Source organism: Nicotiana sylvestris, chromosome 3 (genome assembly GCF_000393655.2).
Source record: "Nicotiana sylvestris chromosome 3, ASM39365v2, whole genome shotgun sequence".
In the NCBI taxonomy this organism is placed as follows: Eukaryota; Viridiplantae; Streptophyta; class Magnoliopsida; order Solanales; family Solanaceae; genus Nicotiana; species Nicotiana sylvestris.
In genome coordinates this window covers 35,177,198-35,191,671 of record NC_091059.1, presented here as the reverse complement: position 1 = coordinate 35,191,671, position 14,474 = coordinate 35,177,198, and the positions used below count along the sequence as shown (strand labels likewise).

The following is a 14,474-nucleotide window of genomic DNA, read 5'->3' as shown; positions in this document are numbered from 1 at the left end:
CTAGTCTGCATCTTTTAAGGCTTCCTTGATGTTTTTGGGTTCTATTTGGGAAAGAAAGGCTGAACAAGAAAGTGAATTTCTAGTTTTTGATCTGGTTTGTATTCCTCAATCTAGAGGGGTAATTATGTTGTCAAGAGGATGGGAGCTTTTATGTTTCCAATTGGGCACTTAAGACTCATTTGTAGAAGACCTGGGTAAGTCTGACTGGTTACCTTGCATTCTTCTCTCAGCTACCTGTGGAGTACTTTGAACTGCATCAACCACTCTTTCTTCAGCTTCAGTGGTTGTAATTATGGTACATGATTCCTCTCCGGCTGATTAGGAAGAGACTGCATTGTCTTCACTTGACTCGTTCACTTGACTCATCATGTCTATCTTTCCGTTTGTCATATCAATGACTTCACCTGGAACCAACAGAGGCTCTCCATCTTGATCATCCTTGTTTCGTTTCTCACAAGAGAGATAGGACTCATCAAAGATTACATGTACACTTTCATCAACACACTGAGTTCGCTCATTGTATATCTTATAGGCTTTAATTTGAGAAGAGTACCCCAAAAAGATTCCTTAATCACTCTTGGCATCAAATTTTCCAAGATGATCCTTTCCATTGTTGAGAACATAACATTTACACCCAAATGTTCTTACGTGAGTCAGCTTGGACTTCCTTCCATTTAGCAACTCATAGGGAGTTTTGTTCAAAAGAGACATGATCATACACCTGTTCACCAAGTAGCAGGCAGTGGTGATAGCTTCAGCCCAGAAGTTCTTAGCAATCCCACTATTGATCAGCATTGTTCTTGCCATTTCCTCAAGGGTTTTGTTCTTCCTTTCCACAACTCTATTTTGCTGTGGAGTTATTGGGGCTGGGAAATTGTGAGTAATGCCATTCTCGTTACAGAGTTCATCAAACTTAGCATTGTTAAACTCTGTTCCATGATCTGATCTAATGCATGCTACTCTTGATTCCATCTTCACTTGGATTTTCTTCACAAAGGCTACGAAAACTTCAAAGGTTTCATCTTTGTTCTAAGGAACAGAGTCCAAGTGAGTCTAGAGTATTTATCCACAATCACAAAGATATATCTCTTTCCTCCCCAACTTTGCACTCTCATAGGGCCGCATAGATCCATATGAAGGAGATCAAGTTGTTTTGAGGTGCTGACATCCTTCTTTGGCTTGAATGAGGATTTCACATGCTTCCCTCTAGCGCATGCATCATAGACTGTGTTTTTTGAACTTTGACATGGGCAGATCACGAGCTAGGTCCTTCTAAACCAGCTTATTTAGTAGAGAGAAGCTTGTATGCCCCAGTCTTCTATGCCACAGTTCAACATCATCATCAACTGCTTTCAAGCAACTCAGATCACTACTTTGTATGGACTCAAAATCAACAACGTAGATATTCTTGTATCTTTTGGCCACAAGTACCACTTCACTAGTTACTAGGTTTGTAACTATGCATATCTTGGACAAGAATTCCACCTTTTTTCCTTTATCACATATCTGAGGGACACTCAAGAGACTGTACTTAAGGCCATTGACATAGTACACATTCTCAATTGAGTGAGTGAGTGACTTTCCAATTTTTCCAACACCAAGAATGTACCTATTTTTCCCACTTTCAAAGGATGCATTCCCTCCTTGCACGGTTTTTAGTGAAAGAAAGTCCATGGTATTTCCAGTCATGTGCTTTAAGCATCCACTATCCATGAACCGTTGTTGACTACTTTCTTTCACTGTTCCCTACACAAGTAGATCACGGTTTAGCTTTAGGAACCCAAACAAATTCGGGTCCCTTATAATAAATAAGAGGATGATTAAGTGCTATTCTAGTCTATGCAGGTAACATGCGCTTTTTATGGGTGGAACCTATTCCTCTTTTAGGAGTTACTCTTTCAGCAAAAACTTTGTTCTTCTGAAGAGACTGAACCCTGGCTTTGCAATTTTCTTTGAAATGCTTATTGTTCCCACAGTAGGTACACATCTAGTTATCAGGTATAATTACGTACTTGCAATGAGAGTTATAAGGAGTTCTCTCCCTTTGAAACCCTATTCTTTGCCTGTTTCCACCATTATTAATGTACATGGCAGTAATAGCATTTGAGGACCAGGTCCACTTAAGGGACTTCTCAAGATCATTTTTTACTCTTTCCAATTCTGCTTGGAGCTGTCTATTTTTCTCAAGTTCAGCACACAAACTAGTTCTCACAGTATTTAACTTGTTTTCAAGCTTAATGTGTGCCTCACTAGCTACTTCTTTTCCTTTTTTAGAATTTCCTCGCCTACACTCAGCTCTGAGTCCCTCTATTGTTTCCTTTAAGTATACAATCACTACTAAGAGGTCATCTCTCTCCTGCTCAATAATAGTCACTTTATCCACTAAGGCATCCTTTTCTTTACTGAAATTCTCAATGGTTTCTTTTAAGTCAACTACTACTATAATCAGATCATCTCTTTCGTGTTCTATACTAGTGATTTTCTCAATTACAACCTTCTTTTCATTTTCTAGATTATCTATAGTTTCTTTCAAATCAACCACACAGATTACCAAGTCATCTCTGGTTTGCTCAGCATCTCCTAATTCTATGGTCAAGCCATCATTATCATTTACAAGACTATGATAGGCATCAATTAACATATTTGCTAATGACATAAGTTTCTTATGAGAGTAGGATTTCATATTTCTCTGAACATCCCTAAAGTTTACCTCATCATTATCATCATTTTCATCATTGTCTGATTGAGCCATCAAAGGAAATATTGAATCATATTCATTTTCTTCACTTTCAACGGCTATCATAGAACTATCACTTGCATCAGTTTCTTCTTCAGTCTCACTGGAGGAATCTCCCCATGCTGCAAGAGCTTGTTTCACAACGTTATCAGTGGTATTATTTCTTTTGAAGCATTTGTCAAGAACCGGGTTCCACTTGGCTGCTTTATCAGGGTTATACTTGAAGTGTTCTTGCTTTAGGAGAGGGTAATCTTTGATAAAATGCCTTGGATTTCCACTTTTATGACAAAGGTCATAATTCTTTGGTCTGCTGGAAATGCCTCTCTTTGGTATCCCTCCATTCCTTCTGACCATTTTCTGAAACCTTTTGGTTAGGTAAGCCATGTCACAGTCCTCCTCACTTGAGTCATTGCTTTCAACTTTGAGTACCAGGTTCTTTTCCTTCTTTGATTCTCTTCTTTCACTGTCCTTCTTCTTCTTCATTTCGCAAGTTTTAAGATTTCCAACTAGCTCATCTATAGTTAGGGCCTGCAAATCCTTTGCTTCAGTAATGGCATTCCCTTTACTCTCCCATGAATTGGGCAAAAACTGAGAATTTTCCTCACGAGCTTGTTCCTAGGAATGATTTTACCAAGCGAGTATAGCTCATTTATGATGGAAGTGAATCTTGTGTGCATTTCTTGAATAGATTCATCGTCTTTCACCCTGAAGAGCTCATACTTAGTGGTGAGCATATCAATCTTAGATTGCTTTACTTGAGTGGTTCCCTCGTGTGCTGTTTGTAAAGCTTCCCATCATTCCTTGGTGGATTGACAAGCTGAGATCATGTTGTATTCATCAGGTCTTATGTCACACACCAAAAAAAATTGGCACAAAAGTTTTTCTCCACAATTTTCTTATCTGCATCACTGTATTCTTTCCTGGTTTTTGGCGTCGTCAGTGGAGGGTTTTCGCCCTTCTTTGTTGGGACATAAGGACCATCACATATAATATCCCACAACTCAGAATCTCCTGCCATGATAAAGTCATGCATTCTTGTCTTCTACCATCCATAGTATTGCCCATTGAACCTGGGTGGTCTATACGTAGACTGACCTTCTTCAAAATTTGGTGGAGCAGACATGAGGATCCTTCCTAGATGTGAACCTGATAGAAAGAACTCGTTCTGATACCAATTGATAGAATATATAAGCTCACCAAACTATATAGAGACCAGTTTCTATATAGGTTTCCACAGATAACACTAATGCAATAGTAAGTAAATGGTACAGGGAACTTTTACGTGGAAAAATCCCTGATCAAGGGAATAAAAAACCACGACCTACACTGGTAGGATTTCAACTTCACTATGAGCAATCTTTAGATTACAATCTATGCAATCTAGGAAATAAACTCTTAATCCCTCCCTAACTTGTAATATACCTATTACAAGCCACTTTGCAATACACCTATTACAAAGACTTCAACTCATGACTAACTCTAGTCACGACACAAACACTAAAGGTTTATGATTTTTCAAGAGTTCCTAAAAGAAGCTTCTAAATAAGCAAAGTAGGAATTTCAATGAAGAACAATTACAAAGTTACAACTCAACTAAAGACATATACAAGAGACTTGTTGTCGGAACTAGTCCATAGTAGTGTTATACTTTGTTCTTGATGCACTTGAGAATTGAATGCTTGATTGTCAAATGCTTGAATGCTTTTGTGAATTCTCTAAGTGTCCAAGTGATGTTTTGTCGTAATGTTTAATGTTAATACAACATGGATGACATCACATGAATGATATAATCACTTCGTAGGTCAATAAGAAGTGACTGTTGAACTTGTTCCCTAGGTGCAACTATAAATAGTGACTTCAACAGTCATTGTAAAGGACACGAATTTTCTGACCAACTTATGCTACATACTACTTGAAAAGCTCAATAATACTTTATTTCTTGTCTATTGATATTTATATTTCTGCCTTCGGAAGCCTGCTCTCGAAACCAAGCTATCTTCTGCCTTATCTCGATTTCAACGCTAAGTTTTGTATTTTATTTATCATTTTGGGATCAAATCGATTCTCTTGTCTATAAACCACGTTATAAATTCAACTGTACCGTTTTACGGATAAACAATTGGCTACTTGAAATGGAGGTTTACAAATTAAATGATCAATTGCCATATCATGTACTGTGTTTAAATTTGATATATTGAATAGTACATGCGATCAGAAAATGATCGACATGCATATAAGCCAATGGAGCTAGTTCAACTAATATCTTCTTTACATTTTATTTTCAAGTAAAACATTACATTCAATTGTCGACTCTCCACAAAACAAGAAACCTAATGGGGAACAGAAGGAGCAATCACAAATTATTAAATAACGTCTAAGCATGATTCATCTACATGAAAAATAGTGAAAGAAGAAAAACGACTCCCATAGAAGAAGCAAAGGCCAAAAATTTTGGAGAAGCAGATGATGAGGAAGGAGCCTTAGCATCTGAAGACGATGAGTGATCGGAAGAAGGCAAAGGTGAAGGAGAAGGAGCAAGAGGCGTACGTGACTTGAAGCCAATGGTGAAGTTGCAAGTCCCTTGAGATGGATCCTTTGTGGTCACTGTTGCCTTGCCTTCAAAATCACAGCTCCCATCTTTCTGTTCCTGGTTTTGGAAATAAGCATTCAGTGCATATGATGCCTTGTCAGCGTCGCTAAGGTTTTGGCAAGATGATCCATTAGTAAGAGGTGTACAATCTGCACGGTCACAAGCATATGACATAAGGCTTGTAAAGTTTTTAACATCTGGCTTCACCACACACCATTTCTTGGGGAGTTTCTCCACGTTTGGCACAGGGACGAGAGTACTAGTCTTGTTCTTGCCAGACAGATCAAGAGGGAATTTTGGTGTTCCATCTTCGTAGTAGATTCCCCAGTGTGTCTCAAAGTTTCCAGGGAGCGTACTCTTCCTGTCCTCATCAAATAAGGCAAAGACGTAAGCCTCGAGGTAGCCAGGGCGACGGGGGCTGCCTTTACCTTTTGCGAGATATGATACAAATCCTTTGTAAAACTTTTCGGCCAATGTAACATTGGCATAAGGGTTTCCATCTGTAGGCCATCCCATTTCTCCTACCATAATGGTCATGTTGGGATATCCTGCTCCAGCAAGAGCAGCTGCACAAGTGTCAAGATTGGCATCAAAGCAATTGGTGTACTCAATGCCATCTTTGTCCTTGAGAGGATTGGTGACACCATCAAAGAAGGCATAGTCGAAGGGGAAGGCACCATTTCCATAGAAAAGACTAAGGAAAGGATAAATGTTGACCATGAAAGGAGCTTTGTTCTTGTCCAAGACTTTAAGAATGTAGTTGAGTGGATCAACGATGTCAGCGCGGAAAAAGCCAGCAGAAGGGACAGGATTCCAGCTTGGTGACAAGTAAACATCAGCATTTAGAGGTACAGTTGCCTTGGTGGTGTCACCAAGTCCAGCGTCATTCAGTGCATTTTGGATGTTCTCCAATGCTGGCCCTGTTACATTTGTCAATGTGTCCTTGTAATCTCTTAAGAATGGCTCATTACCAACACCTATAAGCCTGCATGCACCAAACCAATAACATATAATCAATTGAAAGGCGATTTGACATTATATATGAAGAGGAACCTGAATATATGTCACTACCTAGCTATTCGGATATTAAGAAGGCAAAAAGATATATAACAACAATAACAACGACCCAGTAAAATCTCACAGGTGGGGTCTGGGGAGGGTAGTGTGTACGCAGACCTTACCCCTACCCGAAGGAATAGAGAGGATGTTTCCAAAAGACCATCGGCTCAAGAAAACAGAAAAGACGAGAAGAGACAATATATTGGTACCATCTAATAGAAACCAAAGAAATAATAACAACATCATAAGAATTAGAAAATAGTTAAAATGCAATAAAAAAAACAGAAAATAAGCTCCGATACCATGATATATACTTACGTGATATTAACACCTTTAGGAGACTTTGGATCGAAACGAGTGACGTTTTCTTTGACCCATTTCGTGGCTACATCAGGATTGACCAAATCCTTGAGGAGTTGATTGGAGATGCCAATCATGACCTCAATGCCAGTTCCTGCCAAGGCATTCAAGATGGTCTCATCGTTATTGAAAAGTTTAACCTTCTTAATGCCATTTTCTTGCAACATTTTTACCACATCCTTAGGAGGCAACTTGTGGGAGGAGATATCACCCCAGTTCACCCCAAGTCCTTCCACATTGTGCCCCAAAAACACCAACAAAGTTAGTAGGGCCAAAAACTTTTTTCCCATGTTTTTTTCCTTTTTTTGTATTTTTGTTTTGGTTTTCCTGCTGGCAGGAGGAAAATGGGATACTGGGTAAACTTGAATGCTTCAACGCCTGCCAATGGTAACAACAATGTTGGAGGTGAATTTATAGGGAAAGAAGGAGAGCAAATGGAGGGTATTGCATGAATTGCAGTCATTCCCCATTAGATGTCAAACAATGTCGAAAATTAAGGAATGGTTTGGCTCATAATTCGGACATGCAGTTTAAAAAGCATACGGATTTAGACAAACAAAAAGTGGAAAATATAATGTTAGTTAATCTCTGATAAATTACAACCAGACAACAACTTGTGAACAAAATTGCTCAAGTACGTGAATTACTCCTGCTACATTGGTGCGGCTACGTCATGCATTACTTCCACATTTCATCTGCATTTTTATTTTGTCATTTAAAGGAAGGAAATACTCTTTCAGCCTAAATTTTTGTCACTTCTCATTGGCTAGGGACCGACTAACTTAACCCTGTTATTGAGTTAAATTGAACAAAGTTAGATTTTCCTCCGATCATTTATATAAAAAGATACACTTAGCCAAACAATATTTAATTTGACTATTGAGAAACAGAAAAGCAAAATCATTTTTGCATTGCGAAATTACTAAATTCACTATTAGATAGAACTAATTTTTGCCAGTTGCCTACAAGGTACTAGGCGCAATAAGATAGATCAAGTTATAGTATAAGGTGGAAAAATATTCCCCAATAGGACTAAAATGTTTTAAATGCAAGACAAAATTTTGATGGCAATTTAGTGGTTTTTAATTGAAGAAAAAATTAGATGGCGTTTTAGTATGGTAATCTTATCCACACAAATACTTTTCAATTCCTAATTGTGAATTGTTTTCCATTGAAGGCAGCAAACATATTATTTATAAACATTTGTCGTAGGAAGAGGGCGCGTAGGATGGGGCAGAGAGTACAGTCATCATGAAATCATATTCAAGTAATCATGATTAATAGTTTCAAAGCATCACTAGATAGACTAAGAACGGGCGGATCGAGGATTTTAAGAGGATGGGTGCACGATTGTACAGATGTAGATATAGAATTTATATTTGACTGGTTTAACTTTAGTCTCTTACTATGACCTACTACATTTTCAAAATTATAGATTCAAAATTCTATTTTTATTTGAAATTTTAGTAGTTTTCACATATATATCTATACTCCGTGCCGAAAACAAGACCGTTCAGAGTGGGATTTGAATTACCAATTTCACTTGTAGAGGTGCACGCAATAATAATTGCACCATAATAGAATTTGAACATGAGTTCACACATATATATTTAAGTAATTTTAAAAAAATATAATATAATTATATATAATTTATGATTTAGGAAGAGGAGTATGGGTTCACGCGATCCCATATCCGTCAAGTTGGACAGGAATACCTGAACTTCCTGAGCTTACTCACACCCAAGAAATGAAGGAATCACTCCATCTTATTAACAAACTGCTAATGATCCTCTTATATACATCTATGTCCAAACTTTCCAAGTGCACTCCGTCGAACACTTAACACTTTATATATAAGTAGTCTTGCTAATTGTGCAACTGTAATGTAACGATCCGATCGCTCATTTTAAGAATTTATGTTCCATTAGGTGGCTTAAGATATCGAGTAGCTTCACATTGTGTATTATAACTTGCGTATATGGTCGGATTCGATTGTCGGGTGATTCGAGATTGATATGGAGGGATGGTTCTCATTTTAGAAACTTAAGTGGTAAATATTGATCGGAGTTTGACTATTATATAGATGACTATGGAATGATATTTTGATGATTCCAATAATTTTGTATGGTAATTTTGAACTTAGGCGTATGTCCGGATATAAATTTGGAGGTCCATAGGTTGATTTGATGCATTTTGCAGAAGTTGAAAAGTTGAAGGTTTGGAAAGATGAGAGGTTTAACCAGGAGTTGACTTTATTGATATCTGGTTCAGATTTTGATTTCGGAAGTTGGAATAGCTCTGTTGTGACATTTGGGACTTGCATGCAAAATTTGAGGTCATTCCGAGTTGATTGATATGATTCGGCGCGAGTTGTAGAAGTTGAAAATTCATTAGTTTATTAGACTTGAATTGAGGTGCAATTCATAGTTTCGATATTGTTTGATGTGATTTGAGGCCTAGAGAAGGTCCGCGTTATGTTATGAAACTTGTTGATATGATCGGATGGGGTCCCGGGGGCCTCGGGTGTATTTCGGATGTGCTACCGTCCATTCCTTCATATTTTAGAGTTGTTAGGTTCTCTGTTATTCAGCAGTTCTATGTGTTCGCATGTGGAAGATGCGATCGCGAAGTGTATGTGGTGTGACTAAGGAGTTACTCATCACGTTCAAGAGTTGGTCATCGCATTCGCTTCCATCATGTCATGATCGCGTAGATTTAGAGCTGGAGGGGAGCTAGGGGATTGGCTATTGTGGTCGTGTGAATAGTGTCGTGTTCGCATAGTTCAGTTGAGCTGATGGGTCGCATTTGCGAAGGGTTATTTGGCAGCTTATGATTTTGTGCTTCACGATCGCAAAGCATGTTCCCTAATCGCGAAGAGAAAGACCTAGGCAGACTATATAGTACTCTATTTTCTAGGGCTTTTTGTCATTTTATCTCTTTTTGAGTTAGAGAGCTCGGATTTGGACGGTTTTGGAGAGAATTTTTCACCATTTGGATTGAGGTAAATATTCTTGACTCGAATTTAGTTATATTTCATGATTCCAACTTTATTTTTATCATTTAATTAGTGATTTGAATTGGAGAAATTTGGGTTTTTTGTAATAAAACTTCTAAAACACAAAAATGATAATTTCAAGGTCTATTTGATGTCGGAATTGGATAATTTTGGTATGGTTGGACTCGTATTGGAATGGGTACAGTGTTCAAATTTTGTGAGTTTTGTCGGGTTCATTGTTGAGTTATTTTTTCCCATTTTATTTTTTTTATTGAGATTCTTGTACATATTATGGTTGAGTCATGGGCTATGTGTTGTGGTGATATTGGTATTGTTGTTTTGGAAAGGGTTGTGGCCTATGGGCACTTGTTGTGCGAGTTGTTATGTTGTGTTATTTTTTATGTTATCACATGCAATTTTGTTGTGTGGTTTGATTGTGGTTATGCGGATCATAAGGGTAGCATATCACTTTTGTTGATTATGTAGAGTGATATGGGTGGCTATGGTGTTATTGTCTTAACAGAGAGATACAGGTGGCTATTATGTGGAGCAATATGGGTGATTATGCGAAGTGATACAGGTGGCTATTGTGTTATTGTCTGGGCGTAGCAATAAGGATGGATATTATGATGTTGTCAATACGGAGAGATAACGTTTGCTATGTCAGGGAGGATATGCGATGTTCTTGGGGCACTATGCTGATGATATTTGTGTCATAGTGTGAGTTTTTCTTGTGTATGTCATGCACCTTACGTGACTTGTTGTGTTTATTTCAATGAGCTACTCGATGTCTGTATATTAGTTGTTGACTTGGACTGTACTAGTACACTCCACAAGCATACATTGTATCATGCCACTTATACCAGTTCAAGAGTATGAAACTTGACATTTATTGATCATGCCTATGTAGTATTGTATTATCTACTTCCATTGTGATATTGAGCCTGTGATCATGCCAAGAGAATTGTGGTAGTGAGCCTATGACCATGCCAGGCAGATTTCGGTATTGAGCCTGTGACCACGCCGATCAAATTTTGAATGTGATCCTGTGATCATGTCGGGTGGATTGAGATATTAGCACGTGATTTGTTCGTACAGTTGTGGTTAATAATGTGGGCACAAGGTACCGTGAGCATATGATTGAGATATCTGAGTCGTCATCAGTCCCATCATCAAAAGCTTGATGGGCGTTAATATGTGCATGTGGGCATTCATTGTTCCAATGTGGTCCACCGCAATGATGGCATCCTGAAGGAGGCTTTTTCCTCTGGTCATTTTTGTTTGACGCAACACTATTGCTGTATAAGGAGGGAGCCTTAGATCAGGCTACACTCCAATCTCCCCCACTTCTACTAGGGCCACCATTGCTAGGTTGGCCCCCTTTGAATCCCACTCAGGCAGGCAGCTGAGGCATATCCTTCCAATCTTCCACTTGATAGTTCCTAAGGCATGCAGCTGCTTGGATCGCCTTGGGTAGGGTATCTACCCTTTGTCGTTGCAGCTCCATACATGCATAAGGTTTTAACCCTTCCAGGAAGGTGAAGAGCTTGTCTTTGTAACCCATGTCACATATGTTTAGCATGAGCGTGCAGAATTTCCGCACGTAGTCCCGCACTGATTTGGTCTGGTGGAGCTCCCATAGCTTTCTCCTTGCGTTGTATTCAACATTTTCGCGAAAGAACTGTACGCGTATGGCTTCCTTCAGTTCTGCCCATGTCTCGAGAGCATCTTCATCGGCCCTGATGGCTTCGTACTTCACCCGCCACCAGAGTTCAGTATCACCCTGAAGATACATGGCAGCAGTTGCTACTTTCTTAGCTTCTTCTAGGCCTCCAACAACATTGAAGTACTATTTGATGTTAAAGTTGAAGTTTTCCACTTCCTTGGCATTCCTAGCCCACTGTATGGCTTTACAGCGCCCCTGATTTGGTTTCCACCTTCTTGAAGCAGGCCGTGTAAAGCAGCATTGACAACATTGAGATGGTCCGTCAAGTTGTCAATAGTTTGTTGTATGGCAGTCATTCTGTCTGCCTCTTGTACCCTATAGGCTAAATCCTCAGCACGCTCTTGTTGGAATCCCTCGAATTTGCCAAAAATTCTGGCTGCCTCTGTGGCTGCCATTTGTCGGTCTCCCTCGGAGTCGCGACTGATGTTTTCTATGTCAACTTCGACCTGGAGCACTCTGCGATCTAGGTCGTCCAACCTTTGCACTAGACTGGTTCTTAATTCACGCATCGTATCCCAAATGGGGCGTAATGCGGCAATCGTCTCTTCAAGGGCCGCAATGCGGTCCCCATGATTCACCATGGTCAAAAATGGTGGTAATGGCAATGCGTTCCCTCATCCAATATCGAGCCTAGGCTCTGATACCAACTGTTACACGGCGCCTTTCTCAAATTCCTTGGAAGGGCGACGTAAGGCTAAGCAACTAATGTCAGTGTAGTTACTGTCCGCCAACTGAGGTCCCCTCCGTACGCTAGACGAGATTGTCAATGTCGTACGGAAAAACCAATGTCAAAAGCAATTGAGAGAACAGAAAAGAGAATTGAGAATGAAATAAAGCTTGATTGCATTAATGAAAGCTATTACAGAAAAGCAACATGGTGTCGAGGGGGTAAGACACCAGTACAGAGAATTATTTGCTTGCTAGAAAGTTTGATTGCTTGAACCCTCCTAATATTGCTTAAAAAAATAAACCAAAACTACAAGACTAGACTTGACTAAGCTAGAGAAACATAATGGAAATACATGAAATAAAACTACTCTATATTTACAATGAAAAGGACTTAGTTTTCTGCAAGGCAGAAACACGTCTGTTGTCAGCAGCATTGTCTTTGGCATCACGGTCTGTGCGCGCGGCGCAGTTGGCATCTACCTGCGGCTGGGCACTGGCGAGGGATATCGGTGGGGTGACAAAGGTACATGCACGCTTTTCACTTGGCACAGCCAAGACCACGGGGCCGTCTATGGCGCTAGGCGTTGGGAGGCTCCTAGGACGCCACGGGGCGCGTACAAGGGGTCATGGGGCATGGCTGGAAAGCCGCCTATGACAGTTATCATGCTTTCTTCTCAGTTTCAGCAAGAACAAGTCCTTAAAATAGTAAATAGTGATGAAGGTTAGAACTTAAAATATATAATCATGCAAATAATAATCTACAACTTCCATATGATCGCAAAATTAAATTAAATAGCAATGAAAATTAAAAACAATGTTTAAAAGGACTCTAAAGCAAGCTTGTGAGAGAATTTATAATTGAAAGAAGACTCGTCAATGACATATTTACTCCAGAGAAAGACTTAGAATAGGCAGCCCGGTACATAAGGCATCTCGTGTAATATTAGTGCATGATCTATATAAAGCAAAATTTTAAAATTTTAAGTTCTAAATATTAGGAGTTTCGGTCCAAATAAGAAAAAAATTAATCAATAAAAATTTGAAACTTCTTATAATTATAAAAATAATGAAATGACTTATTAAATGAGGTTTTTTAAATAATAATTATCATTAATTTGGAGGGACATCATATTTTCCTTTTTGTTTATAAAGATTAAGTTTGAAATGGAAAAAGGCATTAGTTTTAAATTAGTCTTTTGTTGTAGGTAAACACTAATTCATTAATAATATTTTACTAAATATTCTAGAATTAAAAATATAATAGGTACATTATCTCTTATTAATAAAAGAATGGAAAAAACAAATGTAATGATCCGGCCGGTCATTTTAAGAATTAACGCCTCGATCCCCTATTAACTGCTTTCCCCGTATTTTGTTTCTGCTATTGTGAGTTGCCGGGAGGATTTATTTGGAGTTTCGGAGAGTTTTGGGACACATAGTCCCTAACTAAGAGTTTAAGTTGTAGAATTTGGACCGTAGTTGGAGCAGTATGAAGATGGCTTCGGAATGGAATTCCGTTAGTTCTGTTAGCTCCATTGGGTGATTTCGGGCTTAGGGGTGTGTTCGGATTGTGTTTTGGAGATCCATAGCTTATTTAGGCTTGAAATGCCAAAAGTTGAATTTTTGAAGTTTCCGGTTCGATAGTGAGATTTTGATCTAAGGGTCAAAATGGAATTTTGAAAGTGGGAGTAGCTTTATAGTATTGAATGTGATGTGTGTGCAAAATTTCAGGTCATTCAGACGAGGTTTGATAGAGTTTTTGATCGAAAACGTAATTTGAGAGTTTTTGGAGCTCTTAGGCTAATACATGGTTAATTCGATGTTTCGATTTTGTTTTATGTACTTTGAGGATTGGTATAAGTTTGGATAGTGGTCTATGACTTGTTCGTGCATTTTGGTTGAGGTCCCAGGGGCCTCGGGATGATTTCGGATGCTTAACAGGAGGTTTGGAGTTGGGAATTTGCAGCTGAAGCTGCTAAGTTTGTTGTCATAACAGCACCTGCAGCTTGGGGACCACAGGTGCGAGCCCGCAGAAGCGAAAGTGAAGTCACATATGCGGCCAAGAGGAAGACAAGCTGGAGCCGCAGATGCGGAAATTTTTGGTGCATATGCGAAGGCACAGGTGGGAGAAGGTCATCGCAGGGGTGGTGGCTGGCTAATAAGTGAAGAACTGCAGATGCGCACCTAGGACCGCAGATGCGGTTTTGCTGGGTCAGAACATATATATTTCGCCCTTCGGGAATTTGGGCTATTTTTCATAACATTTCAAACAGGAAGAAACTTTTGGGAGCAATTTTAAGGAAGATTTTCAGAGGGATTCATTGAGGTAAGGTCCTTG

General features: G+C 39.1%; 2 protein-coding genes across 2 annotated transcripts; both read right to left on the bottom strand.

Annotated features, from left to right (window-relative positions):
* Window positions 1-1,987: 1,987 nt before the first annotated feature.
* Window positions 1,988-3,755, bottom strand: LOC138887231 (uncharacterized). Its single transcript, XM_070168955.1, has 2 exons — window positions 3,627-3,755; window positions 1,988-3,352 (listed from the first exon to the last, which is right to left on the bottom strand). The coding sequence occupies exons 1-2, from the start codon at window positions 3,753-3,755 to the stop codon at window positions 1,988-1,990; spliced, it is 1,494 nt and encodes a 497-aa protein (XP_070025056.1).
* A 1,233-nt stretch (window positions 3,756-4,988) lies between these two features.
* LOC104223297 (glucan endo-1,3-beta-glucosidase 8-like) lies at window positions 4,989-7,140 on the bottom strand. Its single transcript, XM_009774714.2, has 2 exons — window positions 6,705-7,140; window positions 4,989-6,312 (listed from the first exon to the last, which is right to left on the bottom strand). Exons 1-2 carry the CDS (start codon window positions 7,034-7,036, stop codon window positions 5,127-5,129), a joined length of 1,518 nt encoding a protein of 505 aa, XP_009773016.1. The 5' UTR covers window positions 7,037-7,140; the 3' UTR covers window positions 4,989-5,126.
* Between the last annotated feature and the right edge of the window lie 7,334 nt (window positions 7,141-14,474).